The sequence below is a fragment of the Rhynchophorus ferrugineus genome, unplaced genomic scaffold, assembly GCF_030347505.1.
Source record: "Rhynchophorus ferrugineus isolate W39M unplaced genomic scaffold, kcgeb_rfMv2 rfM2, whole genome shotgun sequence".
Taxonomy (NCBI): Eukaryota; Metazoa; Arthropoda; class Insecta; order Coleoptera; family Curculionidae; genus Rhynchophorus; species Rhynchophorus ferrugineus.
In genome coordinates, this window is record NW_027472581.1 from 64,477,218 (window position 1) to 64,502,484 (window position 25,267).

At 31.4% G+C, this 25,267-nt stretch overlaps 2 protein-coding genes across 2 annotated transcripts; one reads left to right on the forward strand and one right to left on the reverse strand.

Annotated features, from left to right (window-relative positions):
• The first annotated feature begins 1,712 nt into the window (after positions 1-1,712).
• On the forward strand, positions 1,713-11,933 carry LOC143190848 (uncharacterized). The gene is made up of 2 exons (XM_076395416.1): positions 1,713-2,715; positions 10,846-11,933. The coding sequence occupies exons 1-2, from the start codon at positions 1,713-1,715 to the stop codon at positions 11,859-11,861; spliced, it is 2,019 nt and encodes a 672-aa protein (XP_076251531.1). The 3' UTR covers positions 11,862-11,933.
• A 2,474-nt stretch (positions 11,934-14,407) lies between these two features.
• LOC143191208 (phenoloxidase-activating factor 2) lies at positions 14,408-24,160 on the reverse strand. The gene is made up of 7 exons (XM_076396071.1): positions 23,809-24,160; positions 22,449-22,740; positions 19,863-20,042; positions 19,651-19,794; positions 16,003-16,271; positions 15,404-15,567; positions 14,408-14,650 (listed from the first exon to the last, which is right to left on the reverse strand). Exons 1-7 carry the CDS (start codon positions 23,810-23,812, stop codon positions 14,453-14,455), a joined length of 1,251 nt encoding a protein of 416 aa, XP_076252186.1. The 5' UTR covers positions 23,813-24,160; the 3' UTR covers positions 14,408-14,452.
• Positions 24,161-25,267: the final 1,107 nt, after the last annotated feature.

Below are 25,267 nucleotides of genomic sequence, written 5' to 3' on the forward strand. Positions count from 1 at the left end.
TAAAATAGACACTGGAACTATATAAAACAACTGAATGAATCAGCATCCATACAGGGAAGTCTTGATGAAGATTGGGAGCCCGCTGACCCGATTGATGAGCGAGAACAGCAAATTGGTGATGCCTTAACCTTGGCAACCTCCTGAAATACAACCACTGGACTACAGATCACAGATCAACAGATGGCTGGGGGGGGGAAACTTTCCATCTGGGCTTTATAGGTTTTGGCGAAGAGCTCGACCTTGTCCTATTTCCTGGTCTCTGTTTCCGTTGACTTCAAGGGGAGATGGTGTTTTACGAGTTCCCCACGAGACATCTAGAGAATGCCAGAGGAATGGAGGACCATCCCGCCTTCGGACCGCGAGATCGCGTTCCATTTCTCAGCTCGCCAGGCCTTGATGGTATACTTCCTGACACGCTCTGCCTCCTTTTTGTCTGCAGGATTGAAGGTGGTTTGTGCTTTTCGAAGCAGACGAAAAATTTTATCAGATTATTAGAGATGTTGGGAATTTCTTAGATCTTATGTTGTTCGTAAAATAAATCATTATCGTTGTTATAAATACTGCGCAATAAAATATACTGTATGTGCTAAATGTGTTAGAATTACATATACACTATTGTGAAATATATCTATAATAAAGACATCAATTATTATAAATAACATAATATAATGAAAAAATATATAAATATATCTAGTATTTGTTGGTTTGGGAAATGTTTTTGGCAGAGTAAGGAGAGAATCACTTTGGATATATTAGAACAAAAATGTGTAAGAAATAATTGCTGATAAAATGAAATTAAAAACGTTCAAACCCAAACTGGCAACTAAAACCAGCTTAAACATAATCCTGTTTATAATATTAATGGATGAAATAATAAAAGATGTTAAATAACTAAAACAAAACTACATGTAGGGTATAGGATAGCTTTTGGTATAATTGATGATAGTGGCGTCTATAAAAAATCTGAAACAATTGAATGTGATATTAAAAGATATGAGTGAATGAAATGATAATGGATAAAAGCAAAAAGAAAGTCATGGTGATAGGAGAAGTCAGAAGTAATAAGTATCCAAATTGAAGGTTTAATTTCAGTTTTAATTTTGATGATTAAATATTAAACGTCTTAAAACACAGAAACTATTAATTTACTGTAAATTACCATTGTATTTTATGTAAGAATATTACCTAATCATTCATGGCGACAAAAGGAGAAGAAGTTAGATGATGTGAGTTCACTGTTTTATTGGATGGACTATAGTTTAGTTAGATTAAATGATTAGAAAACAAGTTTCCATAGTCAACAAGATTTTTGATGGTAAAACTCGATTATCCGAATAGTGTTTTTTTTTTCAGAAAATTCAGAAAACCAAATAATATTATAGACCTTAAACTTATTCGTAAACCTAACACAAATAATTTATTTATAATTGAATAACATATGGTACTATATGATTATCTAATTTTAATTTTATAGCTTATATTAATTTAAATATACGGTAATAACATGTTATGCCCTTAGATGTTTATTACAATAGATAATATTTACAAATAAAACTAGTGATTATTGTACGTTACGCTCTAACCGACATCAAAGTCATTTGAAAAGCTATCATTAAATCTCTAATTGTATTCCTTTCTTTTATTGTCGTTTTTTTTTACTGTAACGGTGTTGTGCCCTGCAAAAGTAATAATTTCCCAGAAAAAAGCTTCAAATGCTTTCCCACCATTATCGAGTCCGTGCAGCTATGAAAAAATTCCGTGTTATGTTGTTCTTTATTCTCTCAGTCATAATTGTTAAAGCAGAGTTGAAGTTACCAGAATTTACATCGTGCTTTATGAACAAAAACGGTCAAATTTACGAGAAATTTATTCGTTTGGGAAATGGCTTGAAATTAACTAGAGTTATAAGCGAAAGGAATGTAGATTACAGTGTTCAAGATTGCGCACATGATTTCCTTGAATTAACCCAGAGATCATTTTTAAAGACTAGTTGGATTAAAGATAAATTGTTGAATTACGCTGAAGACATTTTTGTGCATCTAGAGGATAACGTTGAAGTAACTGATATAAAATATCCCGTTGAAGATCGTTTTCTCTATAACGTTTTGCCTTTTACTGCTAATGTAATTCAAGTTATGTTTGCGGAGGATTCTCATATGTTTTATCGTTATTTTTCAGAAGCAAATCGAATGACGATTTTCTCAAGAGCTAGACAAATGCACATACTTATTTTTACTTCTTCGAAATTTAATTTAGAACACGTTGGAGGGTTGTTGGTATATTTGTGGCATAAATATAGTATTATCAACGTATTTGCTCATAATCCTCTATCAAAAAATCACAGCAATGATTTTTTTATTTATAAACCATTTGTGGTTACATCGAAGGGTTACGGACAAGTCCAGATCCATCATGCGTCCAACATACTGAACAGTTATTCTGTATTTACGAATAACGTGATTAATTTACATAAATATCCTATGAAAATATCAATATTTGAACGATATCCTACAGCTATTCAAACGATACCGTTTAATATGAGAGATCAACATATTTACGATAAAGTTCACGACACTTCTGGATATTATGGTTCGGACGGCGTGATTATTTCCGAATTGGCAAGTTACATGAACTTTTCTATTGATAGTTCCATGATTTCCAAGTTCGATTATTATGGACGGATCGCAAAAAATGGAACGGCACTTGGAAGTTTAGGTATGATATTTTTGTTATTTCATATTATTAAGTGTTGAAATTAATTTGTGGCAGAAACCTTAACGAGTACATAAACAAGAGTCTACTTCCAGAGAATCCTGGCATGCACACAAGAATCTGAATTTGCACTGTTGCCAGTTCTTGCAAGTTATACGTACTTTGAAGAATTTGAAAAATATAATATAAATAAAATAAATTATCTTGAATTCACAAATTAATCCAATATTTCTGTTGATACTTAAGTGTCAATTTTTCAGAATATTTTTCTTTTCACATTTTAGAATAATTTTGGAAAGGAAAATAGAAAATAAAACAATATATAATTATTTATCGGTATATAATCATTACAATAATAAACCAAAGTTATAGTTCTTGTAAATTATTAGCATACAAGTTTACTGTGTATTATTTTAGGTTTATATATTATGTGTAAATTATTTAAAATTTTATAAATACATTTAATTTCAAAAGGAAAGAGAGAAAATAAAACAATGTGTAATGTAACAAATATAATTCATTTATCAATGTATATACAACACAAGCATACATTTATTTTTAAAATTAATAATATATCTTGCACGGCACTAAAAATACCTTCATTGTTTCATCATCGAATATCTTCGATTTGCAAAAAAAATTTTTAAATTTTTTTTATTACTCTTCATGATTTCCCAATCTGCCCTATTGGCAATAAGTATTTCTTATGTCCATTTTATATATAAATGGCATGTAGACAATCACTTCATTAAGCAATCTTCTGTATAAAATATTATCTTAATTAATTAGTCTTATTCTAAAGTCTACATATGTCCAGTAATCAGATCAGGTGGTGATAAACGTTTTAGTCTACGCAGTTCACTATCACGTCGCATATTTAGCTGATTAGCGAGTACATTCGGATGCACTGATAGTATTTCGAAGTACTTCACACAAACACGTTGAATTACACTCGTTATGGGTTCTAGAGGAATATCGCGTTGTATCACATTATTTGAAATATAGTACGGAGCATCAACAATGGCTCGCAACACTTTATTTTGGAACCGTTGAATGATGGATATATTAGATTTGCTAGCGGTATATAGTTGGATTCCATATGACCAAATGGGCTTGAGTATAGACTCATACAGCAATACCTTGTTATCTAATGATAATTTGGATTTGCGCCCGATGAGCCAATACATTTGATATAATTTTAGTTCAAGTTGTTTCCGTTTAGAGAGTATGTGCTTCTTCCCGGTTAGGCGTCGATATTCACTGGTGGAAATGTTCTTCTACGCAGGGTAAACATTATATGCGTGGATTTTGTTTCATTGGCTTTAATGCGCCATGTCTTCAACCATAATTCTAGTTGCTCCAGGTGGGTTTGTAGGTTTATTGATGCTGTGACTGGATCTTCATGGAATGCTAAGATTGTGTCGTCTGCATATGTTGCCACAGTAGTTATTTTTGTAGTGGGCAGATCGGCCGTATACAGAATATACAGTACTGGACCCATTACACTACCTTGCGGAACTTCTGAATGTATGGGATTTAAGTCGGTATGTTCATCGTCTTGATTTACAATAAAATTTCTATCAGTGAGATACGATTTTAGTAACTGATAGTCCGGTTGAGGGAGAAGTTTCTTTAGTTTAACCTGCAAGCCCGTACGCCATACATTGTCAAAAGCCTGAGATATGTCTAGAAAAGCAGCCGAACAATATCTTTTGGCATTTAGGTCAGTGTTTAATTTTTTTACAAGTCTATGCACTTGTTCTATAGTCCCATGCTTATTACGAAAGCCAAACTGATGCTCTGGAATAATTTTTCTTTTTTTTTATATAGTTTAGCTTCTTTATGTATAATTTCTCGAAAACTTTCGAGATTATCGTTAATAAACTTAAAGGTCGGTAAGAGGTCACATCTTCTGGTATTTTTCCTGGTTTAAGAATCATTAATATTTTAGCTACTTTCCAGATATATGTGTATTTTTTCTTGGAAATGTTTCATTGTTAGGAGTCGCGGAATATGCTGCCTCCTGTATATTTTTGTAAGGTTTATTGCTGCTATTTCTATATCCATTTCAGTTTTTAACGGTAAGTTTAGAGAGATGTTTTTTTCGGTTCGGTCTAAGATTTCTCTAAATAAGGGTCAGTTAGTTCTATTATTGCACAGAGAAGAGCGTTTATCTTTGATGGTAATTTTTGAAGAAATTTTTACTATTATTGGCGAATGATCAGAAGACAGGTCGAAGCATGATTCGGCATGACTCTTTTTTGTATCAATATTTTTTGTAATACAGGAATCTATAGTATCTGGTTTTTTATTTCTGTCTGAAGGCCAATATGTTGGTTCACCAGTAGAGATATGTTGTAAGTTATATGCCTTTATTGCTTTTAGCAGTTCTCTACCTTTTGAGGTTATTATTCTTGAACTAATTCTTTGTGTGCCCGTGCGCTTGAGAGTTAGTGCATTGTGGTATAACTCTTTTTATATGTGGTGGTTCACATTTAATAACATTATTTTCCAATTTGGTGAATTCATACACCGCCTGGTTAGGTTTTTTTCCATTCCATTTCTATTAGGTTTTAAATCAATATAGAACATAGGCAGAGGTTGTTTTGTCGTGCGATGTCGTATATTGTAAACATTTACGACCTCGTGGCCTTTTTCAGCTAGTCCTACCTTGATGGTGTTAAAGTCCATCCCGTGATGTAATCCTTTTAACATGAATTTAAATGTTCTTTCGGATTTAGGCCTGAATGTATGGTATTAGTTATTTCTTTCATCTAATTCTTTTACTAGAACTTTAAAGTGCTCCGCTTCGAACAATTGGATTTTTATTGTTTTATAGCTCACTGTTTTAATAGTGTAGTTCATAATAATGGGTTTCAATTGATCATGGATGTGTTTTATTACTCCTACCTTATAGACTGTTATTGGTGATGGTTTGGGAACAACTTTTTCAGGGCTTGGTTGTATATTCTCTTCAATTTCTTCCGACAGGATGCTAAAGCTGTTTTTTGTCTCTATTGGTTTCTCTAACCAGTACTCACTGATTGTTGTTTGTTTCCTCGCGATTTTTTCTTTTGGGCTTCTCAATCGTTTTTTGTTAATGACTGTAGTCCATTCTGTTTGTGGGGTTTGCGTTATTGCTGATTGTTCTAATCTTATATCACAGTGTGCAGATGATTTGGTTGAATGGTTTGGTTTCGCTATTTGGCCATTTTTAGATTATTAATATTTTATTTTATTTACTTCCAAATATAAAAAAGTGAAATAAATACATTGTTTATTTCACGCACTTCATTTTTCACTCAAGTAGTATTTTTTGCGCTAGTTTTTGACTGTTGCAAAATAGGGGAAATAATTTTAAAACATTAGTAAATATGAAATGCAGTCTTTTTGTTTGGTCACGTTAAGACGTATTCACTACACTTTAGGTCCACTGAGAGACGGATAGCCTCATCGGTTATGCGTTTTTAATACTCAATTAAATAACCATAATAAAATACTAGTTTTTTTAAAGAAAGGTATCTTTCTAGAGCTTAGATCGTATTGAAAATACGTCTTCACCCTACGAAGGTTGGAACCGAACTGATATGCAAAAATAGGATGGAAAATATACGCGTATACATTCATGTCTATATTTCTATTAACATTTTATATTGAACTTCATCTATTATGATTGACATAAAATTTTCTTTCTTTAAAGTAGGGTAGGTAGCCAGAAACTAAGATTGTGGCTTATATAACATACATCCTGTATTTTTTACCTCATTTATCCGTGTTTAACACTTTTAGCGTCATTTTTACATATTTGTACTTGTAGAATTTAATTGGTTTGCTTGCTGAATATTATATAAGCATCCATTAAAATTTTAGTAGCTAGTTTGGCTGCAATCATATTTTTATCTGATTTTAATATCTCATCTCTCACCCTTTGATACACTCTTATAAATTGATCGATTACACTCAAATTTAGAAGAGGTAATATTTTCAACAAAATAGGAATCCCTAACCATAAAAATCTTCAAGCGATCTAATGTTGTTTCTTGTTTCTTCTTTCTACCTGAAGTTGAGTTTTCTTTACTTTCTTCTTATTCTTCTTGTTGACTTTTTTCATTCATTTTCTTAATAAAGTGATTCCTTTCATCAGACTCCGAGCTACTTTTAAAAATAGGCTTCTTCTCTGATTTTATCTTGAACTTTTCGATTTTCCTACTAGTTTTTTGTTCTAAAGTAAGAGTATCTTTCTCGACAGCGTCTGTCAAAGCACAACTTTTTCCCTCGCGTTTGTTTTATAGGCATTGCCTTGTAGTCTTAATGTTGAAATATGTAATTATTCAAGTGTAGCATGACTAAATATTTTACTTTAAAATTATATAACATAAATTACAATGAACCAAACACTATAATAAAAATTAGGGGCCACTTGAACATCGCTCATTCGACACCTTTTTTATGGTTGGCAATGCAATGCTTTTTATTTTTGGCACGAAATTTACAACATTACGCACTCACACTTAAAATGCCGGTCGGCGAATGAAGTAATATTGGTTTGGTTAACCCCCCCCCCCCCTTCAACATCGAATGCTTCCCTCTCCATCGAATGCTCGCTCTGATACTATAACAGACCATTCTTCTCTACCACTAATTAGACTACCAACTTAGATAGCAGAACTTGCAATGTTGGTAGCAATAAACTAATGATCAACGTGAAGCTCGAAATGAAGTTGAACGGAATCAAGAAACGGATGGAGGAATTTTACGTTTAATTCGTTTCGAGCTGTATTCAATTTTATCGTGGTAATCGATTACAGTTCCAGTTTAGTGGTGCGACACTTCTATTGGCAGGTGATTTTCGACAACCATTTCCAGTGATTCCACGATCAACGTCAGCCAACAGACTCAATGCATGTATGAAGTCGTCCATTTTATGAAAATATATCAAAAGACTCACATTAAATTTGAACATGGGAGTGTAATTTAAAAACTACCGATCTGAAAAAGTTTTTTCCAATCACTTCTTCGACATTAGTAATATAATAACAAAATTCTTGCTGATACATCATTTGGATACATTGCATTCCCTGTCGATGTCAATCAAAGTAATCAAGCACCCGGCTTGCGATGAGGAAATTAATGAACAATATCGTCAAAGCCACAGTTGTGAAAGGGAAGAACAAAAACGTCTTGATATAAATCGCAAGGGTAGTCGTTAAGTGTTTCTGACATCAGTCTTCAAATCCATGTTTTTTTCATGGCAATTTTTTTAAAATTATATATTTCGATTAATTTATTCGATTTAATAATATTCGATTTGAATATTCATATCTCAGACAGGACAATATCTGTTTGATCAGCTAGTAAAATAAAAACATTGTTATTAAAAATAATATTTATTGCTAGTTACTATTTTTGCATATCTTCTCTTCTTCCGAAGGAGAAGGTCTTCGGATAAGACATGAAGTAGTAGTCGTACGGGGCAACATTTGAGGAATATAGCGGGTGGCGTAGGATTTTCTATATAAGTTACATTGCATGGATATCATTCATTTGTTTAACTAGACTACGAGTTTCACTATAATATGATGGCTTTGAGTAGCACTTTTTCAGTAAAACCAATAATAGTTCCCGCAAAAATACTTTATTCGGCTAATCTCGAATCCATAATAAACATTAAGAAGTGCTGTAACTCTTGGATAATATAGAACTAGGACACAGACTTAAGAGAACCAAACCGTGTGATCTTATGTAGTCTTATGTAATATTAAAGTATGTTAAATGGTAAAAGCATTGAAGTATTGAGCATATATTGTGGACCTGAGATCCCTTCGTTGACAACTGAGCTAGAAATGTTATTGCTAAAATATCCAAACTCATTATGATTAAATCAAATTTGAATCATTATCACATATTTTTTCTTAAGAAACAAATACCTTTCCTGAAAGGCTCATATCATAAAAAGCACAAACTTTGTTGCCACCTGTCGTTGAATATACCACCATTTAGAGCCATACAACATTTGTGGACTTATCCTATCGGGCAAATTGTTATACATTAACAGTAACTAATCGTCAGTAAAAACTGTTGCAGCTATGCAATGATCTTGCGAAATATGTGGTTACAACCGCAAGATCAGTTAAAAATACCATAACAACAAAAACATTAACGTGATAGTTAATAAGGAAGTAGATGACGTAAATGTCAAAAGACATCACATTGAGATGAAAAAAGGCAACCAATCCATTAAATAAAATTTAATTTGATATATACCAATTAAAAAGTGATAAGTGGCACAGGGTAGTGATTATTAAATTACCATCAAGAACTAATCAAGACGATATTAAAAACAAATTAGAGGCTTATGGACATGAACTAGCGACAGTCATGTCCGCAGTCAAAAGAACGATAAATATAAATGGAGAAAAACATATTAAAATTTTTCCACTGTTTTACATATATTTGGCGTAAAATAAAAATAATAAAACCAATCAATGCAAACCAATGCTCAATGAGTTGCGATTTAGACTGAAATGCGACACAAATTTCGAGAAAGAAGTTCACTTTAATAATGGTGAAACAGATCAATTTAAACGTAAGACAACAATAATGATAAGCAAAACTATACATGATCTTGAATTGAACAAACCTAAAATTGAAATTTAATAGAACACAGTCGGTCTGTTACAAAAGAAGCTACCCTAACGGCAAGAGAAATCCGAATAAGATAGAGCGAAAAAATCTAGAATAGTATGGAACAGAACTATAATTGCTACAGACAAAATAATGTTTTATAGAATCACCAATCAGACGAATTAAAATATTAAAGAAAACAAACTATATTGCCTCTAGAAATATGTTAGTGAATTAAACCCGAAAATAGATAAAGATTATTCGCTATGGAAGGCAACTCGAAGATTTAAGCGACCAATTATTCGAGTGCCGCTTATTAAAAATGATTGAAATGAATGGATTCGTCACAACGACAAACACGCTGAATTGTTGCGAAATAGCTATAAGCTGGTTTCTCCAGAGGAAGTTGCCACTGAAACTGACAACAGTCTCACCTGTATTATTAAAAAATATATTTACGAAAAGTAATCATCATATTGACATATATATTTAATACCTGTTTGAGATTTCAGCATGTTCTAGGATATTTTAAGGTGGCACAAATTATGCTTAAAAAACTGACAAACTGGCAAGTCATTGAAATCCTTTAAAAAATACCAGATTTCCAGTTTGGGATTCGAAATCACTACTAAACAAGCGCAGAGAGTAACAACAGTTAATGGAAATGTCTTTGAAGTCTCACAAGCTCTCGATAGGGTATGGCTTTCTAGAAATACTAATCGACAAAATGAATAAATTGTTACCGCGGAACTATTATCAAATACTGGAATCGTATCTTCGAAATAAAATTTTGCGTAAAGGAATATTTTCGGCTTTGGGACCATTTACTCTAGAGTGCTCATATCTGAATAACAAATGAAACAGTTCTTGGAACATTTGCCGACCACATAGTCATTATGGCTAAATAAATATCTCTGTTTTTATGGCAATAGAAAAGATATAAGTGGCAGTCAACAAGGTCCACAAATGAATTAGATACTGGTCAATACAACTCAATAGCGCCAAATATCTATATGGCATTTTTATGCTGCGATGAAATGACAAAAACCTAATTATTTTACTTGGTAGATGGCATAATCACCTTGGCAGCCATCTCAATGACAGATTAAATTGGAAACATCAAGTTGACATAAAATCTAAGATATTGGGTTATTAGTCTGTTATAAAGCCTATTTGGACTTACGGGGTGCAAATACGGGGTTGCACTAAAACATCAAACCACATAGTAATCCAACCATGACAGAATAAAATTATCTGATTAATCGCTAATGCTTATTGCTATCCAATCAACGAAGAACTACAAGATGACCTAGAATTAAAATGGATTTACGAAATTTATATAATATTACTAAATCACTACAATCTAGAAGAAACACAACTACTGGACTAGGTTGTGTTCGGTCAACACAAAAGGGGAATTGTTAAAAAACTAATATTTTGTTATTAAACTTTCATCCATTCTTTATTAATAAGTACCTAATTAATCTGAAATTTAATATTTTGTTTCAGGACAAGTGGTTAGACGAGAAATAAATTTGCAAGCTAACGCAAGATTCTACACAGACACTGGTATCCAGTCAATCGAATACAGCATTCTGTTCGATTTCGATAAGATATGCGTTTTAGTTCCCAAGTCTGCAGAAGTACCGAAATGGGTTAAGTTATATCGAATTTTTTGGAATCCTCTAATTGTCGTTGTTATGTTCGTATTTATGCTATGCGGATTGATTAACGCTGTCTTACAGAGAAACATACACAGATCATTTTCTGAAGTTTTTCTGGAAATATATAGTATTGCTTTGGGATTATCATATTCTTCCGTACTTCGATCCAATGCCACACTATCCAGGAGGATTTTTCTAGCTAGTTGTATGTTATTTTTTATCGTTATTTCCACCTTATTAACTGCCGCCATGTTTAAATCATACAGTACAACCATTTTTTTACCGGAAATCAACACTTTAGAAGAACTGGATGAAAGTGGATTGATAATAAAGTCATCATTGGATATATTTCAAGACTGTTCAACTAAATTACATCGAAAATTATCGAAAAAAATTGATAAAAGATGGTCAAATGTTTCAGCACTCGATTTAGCGATCAAAACTAAACATTATGCGGGATTCGAACGACAGCATGATGCTGAATTGAAAATCCATACAGACTTTACATCAGCCGATGGTACCCCACAGCTACATATCGTTCCGGAATGTCCATCATCGTTCTATATGGGTTATATATTGCCCAGGGGTTCGCCTTATTTACCAACAATGAATGTTGTTTTGCAACGTTTTCTTGAAGGCGGTCTGATACTCAAGTGGTATTCAGACTTTCAGTGTGGTTTTGTGATTCAAGCTAGGATTCGTAGAGAGAGACGTAGCAGAAAAAAGTTTGTTCCATTCAATCTCGAAGATATGCAAAGTGCTTTTTTTATTCTTGTTATAGGATATGTACTGTCTCTATGCGTTTTCATTACCGAACTGTTTTGGCAGAAAAACAATTTTGAAAGAATGTATTTAATATGAAATACTACTTAGAAAAGATGGACAGAATAATATAAACACCTGACATTTACACTATATTTATTTGTTAATAAAGTTTTGGGCCACCATTTGCTTTTAAAATAGCTTGAATTCTTCTCACAATAGATTAATAGCATAGAGTGCCTAAACTGTTTCCAACAGAATGTTGTCCCATTCTTGTACTAAAACATCCGCCACTTGTTTCAATGATGTTGGCGATAAAAGTACTCCTCATTCTCTGCTCCAAAGATCTCTATAACAGTTCAACAATGTTGAGGTCCAGCATTTGTGCTGACCAAGATTTAATGATATTCCGATGCCCCTCAAGCCAAAATTAAACTTTTTGGCTGTGTGTATGCGTACATTATCATATTGGAATATGGAACTGTTTAGCAGCAATGCGGTAGTCATAGTAAAAACTTCATCATGTCGAGATATTCACTCGCAGAAATCCGGCCAGTGAACGCGAATGAGAGGACCAGCAAATCATACGGAATCTCGCTTGTGCTTGTTTGTAGGAAGTAGGCAGTCCGGATCATAGATTCCTTTTGTGGTTCTCCATACATAGACATGGCCGTTTGTAGGAAACAATGTGAAATATGATTTATCTTATGATATCACATTCTTTCAATCATCAGAATCCAAGTTTTGCGATCAATCGTTATAAAGGGTTTCGAAATCGCAGCTCTTCCATGGATTTTATTTTTGTGGAGCTTTCGCCATACTACTTTTATTGAAACAGCATTATTTAAGTGAATAATTAGTTCTGATATAATTTTTGCTACGATAGTTTAATGTTGTGTGATCACAATCCTTGAAATGTTAAATAGTTCAGATAAAGTCATATAATCCACTGAAATATAACCTTCGAAACTGTGGAAAACAAACTGTACGTTATTTATATGAAAGCAGTGTTGCCAATAAGCAACAAGATTGTGCTATATTATATGGCGTATGTTATGTTGTCTGCCCCTTGTAGTTATGATATAAATAATTATATATTTAACATTTGACAATTGACAAATTATACTCGAGTACTTAATAAAATATATATTGATAAATGTAATATAAAATTATAAAATTATATTCAGCTTTTTATGTAGTATCTACTTAATATATTTCCTCATGATATTTTAAATTATTCATATTATTTTGTCGATTTTATTTTTAAGTTATATTATATTTCACATACAACACATATATTGTTTTCACTACCACTTATTTCTCATAAAATAATTACAATTTAGTGGTATCTACCAGTTATATTAATATTTGTTAGATATTTATTACATATAATGATTAAAATCTTAAAAATACATTTCATAGACATAAGAAAGGAATAATAATTTATGATCTTAAAATTATATAACTGACATTATTACGTAATTAATATAATTAATTAATAATGTATATAATTATTAATATATAATTCTACTAACAAAACAAGAAGCACAGCAAGGAAAAAACAAGTGGTACAAGAGGCAAGCCAAGGAGGTAATTTGGAGAGAGGATTTAGATAAACAGTAAAGAAAATCAAAAACATTTTTACAACATTTCAAAATTGTGTAGAAGAGAAAAATCATGTAATTATAGCCATATAAAAGATAAGAGAGGAGATGTAGTAACTGGCGATCAGAATTCACTAGAGAGATGCAATTCACTAGCCGATATAAAGAAAAACATACAGGCCAGAAAGAACCTACAAGCAATTCTAAGCATATGGAATATGGTATGAAGGGAATATGGAATTATTATGAACAAAAACAATGAAAGTTATAAATATACGAAAAGTTACGTTCTTTTTACCGTACGGCAATAGAAATTGAAAGTAAGAAGTCAATAAAAGGAAATTAATGCCAGATTTGGAATATGAATTTATGCTTTTCAATGAATAGCAAATTCGTTAATAAAGAGATGCCAAACAAAATAAAAATGGAAAAATTTAAAATAATATATAGACCAATTTTAACGCTCGTTTGCGAATTTGGGTGGTATCCAAGAGGGTAAACAGATTGACACTGAAACAAGATAAGAACTCAACATAGACCTTTGCGATAATAATCAGAAAGAAGACTGTTGGTGGGGTTACTTAAAGCGCATGGAAGAAACAAGGCATAAAGAGGTTAAAAAAAGGATTAGAGGACGACTTAAACGAACTTGGGACAAAGACATCAGCCAAATAATGAAGAAAAAAAGAAAATAACGCCCGGAATAAAAATATTGAGTAGAAGAAAAAATACTGGACCAAATTTGTAGTAAAATGTTCTACCAAGACAGTAAAACTTTTAATTTATTGAACTTCCTCAAAGCATCCATTCTTCAATTAATGTTCATAGATTTCAGATGATATTTATATATTTATATTCAGGTATTGTCATGTTAACAATATACTAAATGGCTATAACCTATTAGGTAAGATGTTTTCATTCGCAACAATAGACAGATGTATAAAAATAATCGTTAAATCGTTAAAAAATATAAGTTTAATTAATTCTATAGTGCAAGGCTATAATAATATTTATTGTCTTATTCCATAAAATAAAAACAAATAGGTTCAAGGTGTTTATTAAAAGTCAATAAAACATGTACGGTTTTTAAATTATGTAGGAATCAGTTTTTAAATTTAGTCCTGCCATTTGGGTATCTATCCAGTTTCTGAATTTCGCCACGTTGGCATATACACCTGGTACGTTCTTTTCACCACAGCCTATTCCCCATGACACAATGCCACTTTGGTAGTATCTGCCTGGTACTTTAGTATCTGGACAAACTAGAGGACTGCCTCCATCACCCTAGACATAAGTAAACTTGCATTAAATATACTATCCAAATAATTTAAATTTAGCTATTAATACGTTTCAGAAAATATCATAAGTGATGGTTTGCACCCAATCATTAACTCGTTGTTTTTGGTTAAAAGTGAGCTAGAGCGGCACCCGCTTTGCACAGAGCTTTCTCATACCCAAATATTCGTGAATTATGCTTTTAGAGTGTCTGCTATTTCATTCAATTTCAATTTACAAATAATTTTGTGGATTTTTTAATGTTTTCGTGGGTAACAACCTCTCTTGGGCGTTCACTGCGTTCACCGTCTTCGGTGCTTATTTCACCACGTCTAAACTTAGCATACCAATCCTTGATGGTTAATTTTCCTGGGGCAGTATCCGGAAACTCGGCATCAAGCCAAGTTTTTGCTTCAACTGTATTTTTTCTCTTCAAAAAGCAATATTTTATCAGCAGGCAAAAATACTTTTTATCAATATATTTTCACAATAACAAAAGTTGCTTCATTCAAGATGCTATAATTCACAAACTAATAATCCGACAGCTGTCAAAATTATACACGCACCTTTTGAAGGATAGGGCTAACTAAAAAACATATGGATTTAATTCAAATAGCGCCATCTATGTGTTAGGCCAGGGGCTTTTCAATTAACCTGTTATGCATTTGAATTTAACCGAAACGCTATTTCAAAATTCTATGTACTTACTAAAATGCTGTTGTTGCTGTTGAATAAACTATTTTAATTAAACTTAATTCTTACCGTGCATGTATCCTTTCCAGCTTCGCCACCAGCACAAATAAAGCTATTGTGTAAAAGAAATTTGGGGCCCAATCTTGTTTGTCTTAAAGCATCTTGACACTTAGAAAATTGTACCATTGGGAGTTCGATCTTCTTCATTATAACTTGGAATTTTCCCTCTTTACCTGTTAAAGTTATTTGTTATAGTGATAGCATTTTTTATTACTGTTTTTTTCTAATGTTAATTAATATCGGTTATACCAAATCCAGAGAGTACATATGATAATTTGTTTATTAACAATTTTGTTCTAATCTTAGATTTAAGGAACGCCAGACACGTCATTTTATATTTTTTCTATAGAAGTATACACCTATTGGTAAGAACAATTGGCTGTTGTGAAAGGCGATTGGCTAATATGATATATTTTTTTACCTATAGTACTGAACTATCAGAGACTAAATCTCAACTTTTATAAAATGAGGTAAGCCTGGCGTTCACGGGATCTTAGACTGTCATAACTATGTATTTCAGATATAAAAATGAAAATCTCAAGCTGGATTCTTTAGAATCAACGTTCAATGTAACACTAAAGCATGTATTGACAAATAAGTTTATTTACCAAATACGTCTTTGCCCCAACCACTAGCGTAACAATTTGCGGACGTAGATACTTCGCCCTGCTCTGGCAAACAGACGGTTCCGATATTGTCAGCTTGAGTGAATGGTCTGTCTAAGACTAACAACGCAATATCGTTGTAAACAGTGTTTTCAGTAAATTCAGGATGAATGATAGCTTGAACAACGTTTCTTTCCTGGTATGGAAGTCGTTCTTTGTCAGTTTGGGTATCCCATTCACCAGCACGAACCTTGTATTGGATAGTCTTCAGTCTACAAGTGATTATAATTATATGAAGTTTAATCAACTTTGTCAGTTAAATACTATTATTTAATTTACTATTAGTATAACTTTGGTTTATTATTTGTTTAAATAATAGGATATTAATATTAGTGGCGTTTTTAAAGTTGTTAAGTTTTTGTCAGATCTCTTTCAATGTGAATTATTTGGCAAGTAGATACGGCAATTATTAAAACAAAAAATGTGTAAATCTTGTTTACGTGTTTAAATTTATATGCAGAAGTAAAATTATTTTGGAAAATATTTGCTAATTATATTTAATTATACGCTTAAAAATATGTATTAAGCTAAACGTTAAACATTAGGTATTAATATAATATTAAAACGATTTAATTTAACGAAAAAAATTAAAATATTAAAACGATAAATCTAATGTCGTTTCCTACAAGGTCGACTAGGGTGACCAGATATTAGGGATGACTAACTGGCAAAGATATACTGACACAAATATATAGCAATAGTATATCTTAGTACTCTGAGGCGTACGGTATTATATAAACGATAGCTAGCTCATAAATAACTTTATATTACATTTCAGTAGTAATTTGACAAAACTGAGCACCTTAAAAATAGCTGGATGGAAACATGTCGAATCAAAGCAAAATGAACAAAATCTACTCATGTAACTTTTACCTTGTGTAGAAAAACGTGCCTATCAATAAATGCCAAATATCTTATATGGCTATATAGCACATATTTGTAAAATGAAAAAAAATGGAGAAATAGATTATATTAAATGTATTGGTTCACGTAAATTCAATTTAGATGACACGATATTGTTGAACGAATCATTACTTAAGGCTGTTTGATCATATGAAATGCAACTATGGGGTATTGCTAGCAAGTCAAATGTTTTAGTCTAATGGTTTCAAAATAAAGTGTTGCGTATCATTGTTGATGCTCTATACTATGTCTCTAATGAAGTGATACAGCGCGATATTCCTTTAGAGCACATAAGGAGGGTAATTCAGAATGTTTGTGTTAAGTACGCAAACAACAAGTAAGTTTGAATGAGTGTTAGTGCAGACCAACGTGATTGTTAATCAGACAACCATAAAAATACCAAACAACCTCTTCCTTATCATAAAACAGAGTCGTTATGGCTTCTCCCAACTACCAGCACCTCAGTAAACCTGATTGTGATATGATGATGCTTGTAGTTAGATTTGGAATCATGGTGTGGAATGGAAGATCTAATTAGGGTTAATATTTATTAACGATTCTGAAATTACAGTATTTAAAAATAACCAATGTACGTCATAGATGATGTTGAATATACTGCGAAATTTAGTCTGTAAAAATGTAAAATTCGTTTTCAACTGGGAGCAGATACTTCTCAGTTTACTCTAGTTAAAAAGACACAAAGTATAACGTAATCGAATCAGTCTATAAAATTCGATTAGTGTTGGTACTGGTCGACCTTGTTGTCAAATCTCTACAAACATTTATAATCAAAACAAAACATTAATAATTACAGTTCACAACTCGGGAAACGTTGTAAACCAAAATTCTAAGTTAACGCAGTGATATTGCGACATGATGGCCTCATAAATCTACTAAGTGTCAGTCAAGAGAGAAACCACGTTGTTGTTGTTTGTTGTTGTACATAGATAATTAATTAATTCGTTTATATAGTCTTCAACTGTTTAGATAGGTGTATTAAATAAAGTTTTTTGTTAGAAGTAATCTCAGAGTATCAATTAATAACCGTAAAATCTCAACAGGTTATTTGTCCAGTTTCGCGTCCGAAAAGAAAATATATATTTTTCCTTGAGGTTATTGGTTTTGAGATTAAATAGTTAGTAAATAAATGATTTAATAATTAATGGATTTAATTAAACACATGAAAGCGCTAAACAGTGAAACTGAATGGCCGATGTGGAAACGTAAAATTCAAGAGTTGTTAGATTACCACGAGGGAGCTTTAGATACAATCGACGGCAAGTTGGTGAAACCGAGCGCGTTGGTAGCAGACGCTGATGACAAGATGGTGAAGAATCATAAAGGGCAATCAGATTTTGTATAGAAAAGCTAACAGTTATGCCAAGTCTATGATTATAAGTGCAGTAACAGATGTTGTATATCAAAAAGTATGTTGTATATGGACAAAGAGACGGCTTATGAAGTGTTGGAGGAATTGAAGCAAAATTTCGAAGTGTCGTTCAAGGATCAGTTATTTAAGGTATGTACCGATTTTGCATTTGGTTGGATTCAAGGAGAAGATATCGCAAATTACATTGTAAAATTGACACGTTTGTGGAACAAATGAATTAAATAACGGACTTAAAGCCAAGAACGAAAATGAATTACCTGATTTGGCGCTAGTATGCAAAGTTTTGTATATTTTACCAGTAAACTTTCAAATCAAGTTGGATGTTGTTAAATAGGAATGATATGAGGACATTCGAAGAGCTAAAAGAACAACTTTACATGTTTGAAAGGAATGTTACAAAAGTCAGTGATGTAAAAGTTGAACAGGAAGTTTTAGTGGTAAAATCAAGTAACATAATTAGAAATAAGTTTAAGGGAAAAAGTATTTGTAACTATTGCAAACAACCTGGCCATTGGATTAGACAATGTCAAAAGTGGATTGCTGATGGACGATCGTCTAAGGTTATTGAATTATCTACTAATCAATGATTATTGACTAATCTTATCGAAGAAGGAAAAGGACAAGACAGTGGATACAAACACAGTACTAACACTTAACGACATGTGGTGAGGTTTTTTCTGCAGAAGTAGACGACAGTAGACAATTGGTGGATTGACAATGGGGCCATGAAGCATGAGGCAAATAGGTCAGATTATTTTGTCAGTTATGAAGCATTAAAAGTGCTGGAAAAGAATTTTTAAATGCTTATGGAAAAGGAACAATTCTGTTATCATCAATAGTTAAAGACAGATGTGAGGAAATAACATTGAAGGATGTCTGGTATGTACCGAATAATTCTTCGTTACTTCTTCATATCTGTTGATGAGAACCGAATTGTTCCTTTTCCATAAGCATTAAAAAAATTTTTTTCCTTTTTTTGATGACGTTTTATTGTATAGATTATATTTAAAATTCGTCTAGTAGACGCGCGATAAATGCTTGTCATGTGAAGCCACATCTAAGGGAAAATCAATATCGAAAAGGGTTTTGTGATTTATTGTATGTGTGATATAATATGCGATATTAACAATAAAATATATATAATAAAATAATACCATATCTAATATTAAGATTATTCTTTACAGACTTTTGATCATTTATTTAACATATAATGATAAGATGATAATTGGTTTGATTTCATTAAGGATATGAAGTAAATTATAATAATTAACCATATATAAAATTATTTCGTTACTTACTTGCTAACGCAATGACCTCCGGTTAAGACAACATTATTTGCGATTAGTGATCCACCACAGATCGACAATGTTTCCCCTGGCGCAGGGTTTGTTCTTAAAATGGTAACCATCCATGGAAATTCTCCATATTCAGCCTCTCCGTCCCTAAATTGATATTATTTGTAGAAATAGAAGAGATAATTTTGGAATGAATTGTATTTACTTATACTTACATATTTCCAGTTATTTTGAAATCAATTCCGTTAACATTACGTATTCCACATTTCACCGAACTTGGCCTTGGTGTTACGGGTGCGCTGGTTGTCGTTGAGACTTGTTGGTTGGGATCTCCACCGGCCGGAATGCCACAACAGACCTCTAGAGGATGTGCACAAGGACTGTCTTCTCCCATTCTAAAATTCAACCAAACAACATTAGTTGCTAATTCTGTATTATCTTGTTTCGTATTTGGCTAAAATATAATGAAATATATCGTATATAGTCGATTGGTAAGAATATATTTTATTAAACTTAAATTGATATACGTACAATGTAATATACATGTATTATATGCGTTAAGGTCATATTTAATTAAAATTTGATTATATTATTTAATGCAAAATCTCAGTTTAGAAATGTAATAACAAGTTTTGTTTTTGTTGGTGATTATATATATATATATATATATATATATATATATATATATATATATATATATATATATATATATATATATATATATATATATATTTAATTGCCACCGTCGGCATATTCAACAAATATTTTCCATGGACTGATTGATTAATTAATGGAAAATATAATTATTAGTTATTTTAGTTTAAGCACCAGAAGATCAAAAATCATTAAAGTATATATAATAATTAAGAGGTAATACGATTCGATTTAAGGAGAGTAATTTGCGTCTATGTTGTTTACACCTAATTTATTTCAAATTTTGTTTTAAACTTTATGGTATATATAACTATATATGTATATATACTAGGTGCGTGTATGTATTTTGATCAGTTATTGGTGAAAATGCGATGTGACAAGGTGAACTGTTAAAAACCTAATGTAACTGTTTAACCTCATTCGATAGCTTTTAAATTTCTCTAACAGGTCTATTGAAAAGCCGTCCTGGAACATAGATGGCGCTACTAGAATTAAATTCATATATTTTTTAGTTAGCCCTAATACAGCTAAGATGGGTGTGTAAATTTAAAGTTTAATTATTTATAAATTTATAAATATTTGACAGCTGCCGGATCATTCGTTTGTGAATTATGGCATTTTGAGTGAAGCAACTTTTGTTATTGTGAAAAAAAAGGATAAAAAGGAATTTCGCGTGTTGATAAAATATTGCTTTTTGAAGGGAAAAAATACAGTTGAAGCAAAAACTTGCCTTAATACCGAGTTTCCGGACACTGCCCCAGGAAAATCAACCATCGAGGATTGGTATGCTAAGTTTAGACGTGGTGAAATGAGCACAGAAGACAGTGAAATCAGCGGACACCCAAAAGAGGCTGTTAACGACGAAACATTTTAAAAATCCACAAAATGATTCTTAATGGCCGTAAATTGAAATTGAATGAAATAGCAGACCCTCTAAAGATATCAACTGAATGTGTACATCATATCATTCACGAATATTTGGGAATGAGAAAGCTCTCTGAAAAGTGTCGCGCGAGCTCACTTTTGACCAAAAATAACGAGTTGATGATTCGGAGCAGTAAACTAGTAATGATAGTCCGGGGACTTTTCAATTGACCTGTTACATAAAATAATGGGTTTTTATTTAGCATTATCGAATTATTTAGTGTATATAGGCGCTAATCGCGGAATGTTCAAATCACACTTTTGACATTTATTATTTTTATTGGATGCCGAAGCCAATAAAATATGATTAGGAACTTATGGTGATATATTTCTCGGTTATATCCCAGTTGTTTTCAACGGTTAAAAAATGATGATTTTGATGGTAATATCTAGTCGTAAACCCAGCTTAAAATCTGAAAAAACTTACAGGTACCTTAGCAACTGACTGTTTGTTGCATTCAATAGTTTCAAAAAGTTTACATGTGATGGGAAAGATCTAGAAGGAGAGAAAATAGGTACCATACGAATTGTGCCTGGCAATAAAACATGGATATGTCACGACAATCCCAAATGCAAAAAGTCATGGGTTATTCCAGGAGAGAATTCCACATGACACCAAAGACTATAAGGATTTTGTTGTACATATGGCGAAATCAGAAAACTGTAGTGTATAACGAGCTGTTAAAATGACATAAACTGTTATTGCAGGTGTCTATCGATGTTAGTTGAACAAATTGAACGATGTATTGTCGCAAGACCAGTAATAGTAAGTAATTGACGAAAAGTTACTTTTGCAAGAGCTTTGACACTGTAGCAGCTGGAATGGGTAGTTTTGCTGCATCCACCGTATTCATCAAATATAGTTCCTTCTAATTACCACTTGTTCAGATAGATATAACATGACTTGGATGCCACGCGGCTTTCAAATGCTGAAGAGGTGGATAGCCGTTAAACCAATATCACACCCAAAAATGACAAAAATGGAAGAATGCTGTAAAAAAATTATGGAAAATATTTTGATTAATTTATATTGTACCAATTTTATACAAATTTTTCTCATTTTATGCCTTTTTAAAATGAAAATATGATCAGAATACATACGAGTACCTAATACAATGTATGTAACTTTTTTTATTTTCATCATTTCTTTTTGTATAATACCATTTGCCTCATTCTAAACTGAAAAATATCCTTCTTACAGACAATAAATACATTATATTCACCTAATATCAATTTCAGGCTGTATATTAGTGGTGCCACCTGGTACAATCATCTTTGTAACTCCGTCACATTCATAGTACCTTACGCACTTATGAATACCTTCGTCGCTACCTTCGCCACATTTTTCTATGGCACTAAAACCTTGTGATGCAGGCGATGTAACTTCTACTAAGTTATCAAAGCTGTTTCGACCTCCTGAGGGAGTCACGAATACGTCATTAATGAGCTTCGATATATCTTCAGTTGATTGACTAAATGCAGTACTTGTGATAACCAAGAGTAGTAATATCCGCTCTGAAAATGAATTTTTTATAATTTTCTGTTAACTCTTCTACTAAAACTAACGAACTATTTTTGTTACTTATCTAATGATGATAGATTTTTATTGATTAGCGTTTAACAACAATATTGCTGATATTAATTATCACAGAAACACCATAGAAAGAGAAAGATTTACATTTATATAATAATTTCGTACATACATACGTAGCAAACATATATAATGAATTATTTAATAAGTCAAAAGAAAACCATAAAAAATAAGAAAAATAGCAGGTCTAAGAAATATAAATTTATAGTTGGTACTAATACATCGTAAAACTATATATATAGTCCGTATATCATATTAACGTGTATTGACAATGTGTTTACACCACAAGTGTGATCAAATTTAATTTAGCCAAATAAATTGATTTTATTTTTAGAAGTTGAATTCGGGATATTAAAAATATTTCTAAGATAAGTTCATACAAAATCACCGCATTTGAAATCAAGTCATTACAACAACCGCATATTTTTCAATCCTTGACTAAAATGTTAGAGATATTTTGTATATATTTTGCACCTAATAATCATTTATCAAAACAAGATATCAGATAAAAATAAAACACACGGAAAGGGAATAGATGTTAGTATAGTTGCGTTATTTGCGTGTGTATATTTGATAATAATAAGCGTCTGACATTATACATTTAATTAATTTATTCATATATAACTGCGGTAACTATAATTCTGTCATTTTTCTTGTATTAACTGAGTTTTAATTAATTTATTGAACATAACCTGTATGTTATTATGTTATGTATGTTATATTATTTTATATACATAGTAGAGTTTAAAAACAACTAAACAAGAATATACATGTAATTATTCATTTAAATTAAATTATTATTACTTTAATCCCAATATATATCCTTATATAATATAAGATATATGGGTCTCTTGACATAAATAAATTATTTATTTATATATAACAAATTTTTTCGTAGTTTTAGTAACTTTGTTTAATTATCATATCAGTTGGTAAAAAGTCACCTTTTGAAACATATAATGTATTTAAAATAACCGATAAAAATTACTCACCCATTGAAAAACTAAATTACACTTTACTTAATGATCATTCAAAAATAAATTATTCAATTTTTAGAATCTCGTTGCACTCTTGTTGGTGGGATTTACCCGCGATTGACAAATTTCCAGTTTAGAAGCTTCACGCTTCTCAAGATACACAACATATAAAAAAATGTTACTTGATTGGACGATTGTTTCCACTCTGACCTTGGTTTTAGTTCAGAAACTTGTGATAAAATAAGCTTTATACAAAGTTACGTTTCTTTGTTGGATGTTACTTTTCGACTACTAGTAGTTAGTTTTGTTTGTGCGCTTTTACTGGTCAGCTATACTGCTCTCGCTTGATCCTTCGATATTCCTCTTCGTCTTCCCCCACTTCGTTGACGATGTTCAGTGGCGTTCGTGGATTTAGTTCCGAGAACGTTTGGGGAATTCTCTCCTTGGATTTGCCCAAGAAACTACGTAAATTACGATATTTATTATGCTCATTCACTTAAGTACTGCTGTCGCTTGAACTTGAACGTAATAACAAGGAAATATAGTTAAAATAATTGTTGTATTTCGAATTTAATTTATGTAGAGATTCCATTTTATATACATTAATTTTATTTTCAATGTATATACTTTGTTATAACAAAAATAATTAAAAATACTTACTTGATATAATGATTTATTTATGTTTCGTTATAGCGATTAAGTTCGTTGTACATAAATTAACAAGTATTCCAACATTGTATTAACATTTGTTTTACGTAAAGTAGGTTATCTAAAGTAACATGAATAGAAAGTAATTTTGATTTGAAAACGATAAATCAGCTCAAGAAATATCAAATTTCTAGTTGAATTAAAATAGTATTAAAATATTTACAGGAGGTGATTCTATAATTTTGAATCGTCAAGAAATTTTGCGGTAAACAATTTTTTTTGGTCATAACCACGGGGTTGTCCATCTAGTGATAATATAGTCGTGGGTTGGAGTTCCGCTACGGCATGCGTGTATTTAATTTATGTTTGTGATTGTTTATAAATAGGGTTGGATAGTACTTGATTCATTTGTAATTAAAATACGTAATTGAAATACAAATACATATTTGATATTTGCAGTTCTTAAAGATGTAATTTATAATTGGTATTTTAAATACTTGACGCTTAAATATTTTGTATTTAGTATTTGAAATATATATATATATATATATATATATATATATATATATATATATATATATATATATATATATATATATTTAGTAGTTTATTTTTTATTTTTTTTAGTATAGTATTATATATATATATATATATATATATATATATATATACATATATGTATATATATACATATATATATGAGAAATATAGATATATAGATGTCTATATGTAAATAATGTCTGGGAGTAAAAAGAATAGCAGTGCTAGTAAATACGATGATCATTTTATTGTTTTTGCGAACATGTATAGTAATCGACCACAGACA

What these genes read in the sequence shown, in the direction of transcription:
- LOC143190848 (XM_076395416.1), top strand. Translation starts at nt 1,713, where the DNA reads ATGCTTTCCCACCATTATCGAGTCCGTGCAGCTATGAAAAAATTCCGT. An exon ending in AACGGCACTTGGAAGTTTAG is followed by an intron (nt 2,716 to 10,845) that starts GTATGATATTTT and finishes ATTTTGTTTCAG; the next exon opens with GACAAGTGGTTAGACGAGAA.
- LOC143191208 (XM_076396071.1), bottom strand. An exon ending in GGAGGTCATTGCGTTAGCAA is followed by an intron (nt 16,272 to 19,650) that starts GTAAGTAACGAA and finishes AATCACTTGTAG; the next exon opens with ACTGAAGACTATCCAATACA. An exon ending in CTGGAAAGGATACATGCACG is followed by an intron (nt 14,651 to 15,403) that starts GTAAGAATTAAG and finishes ACTTATGTCTAG; the next exon opens with GGTGATGGAGGCAGTCCTCT.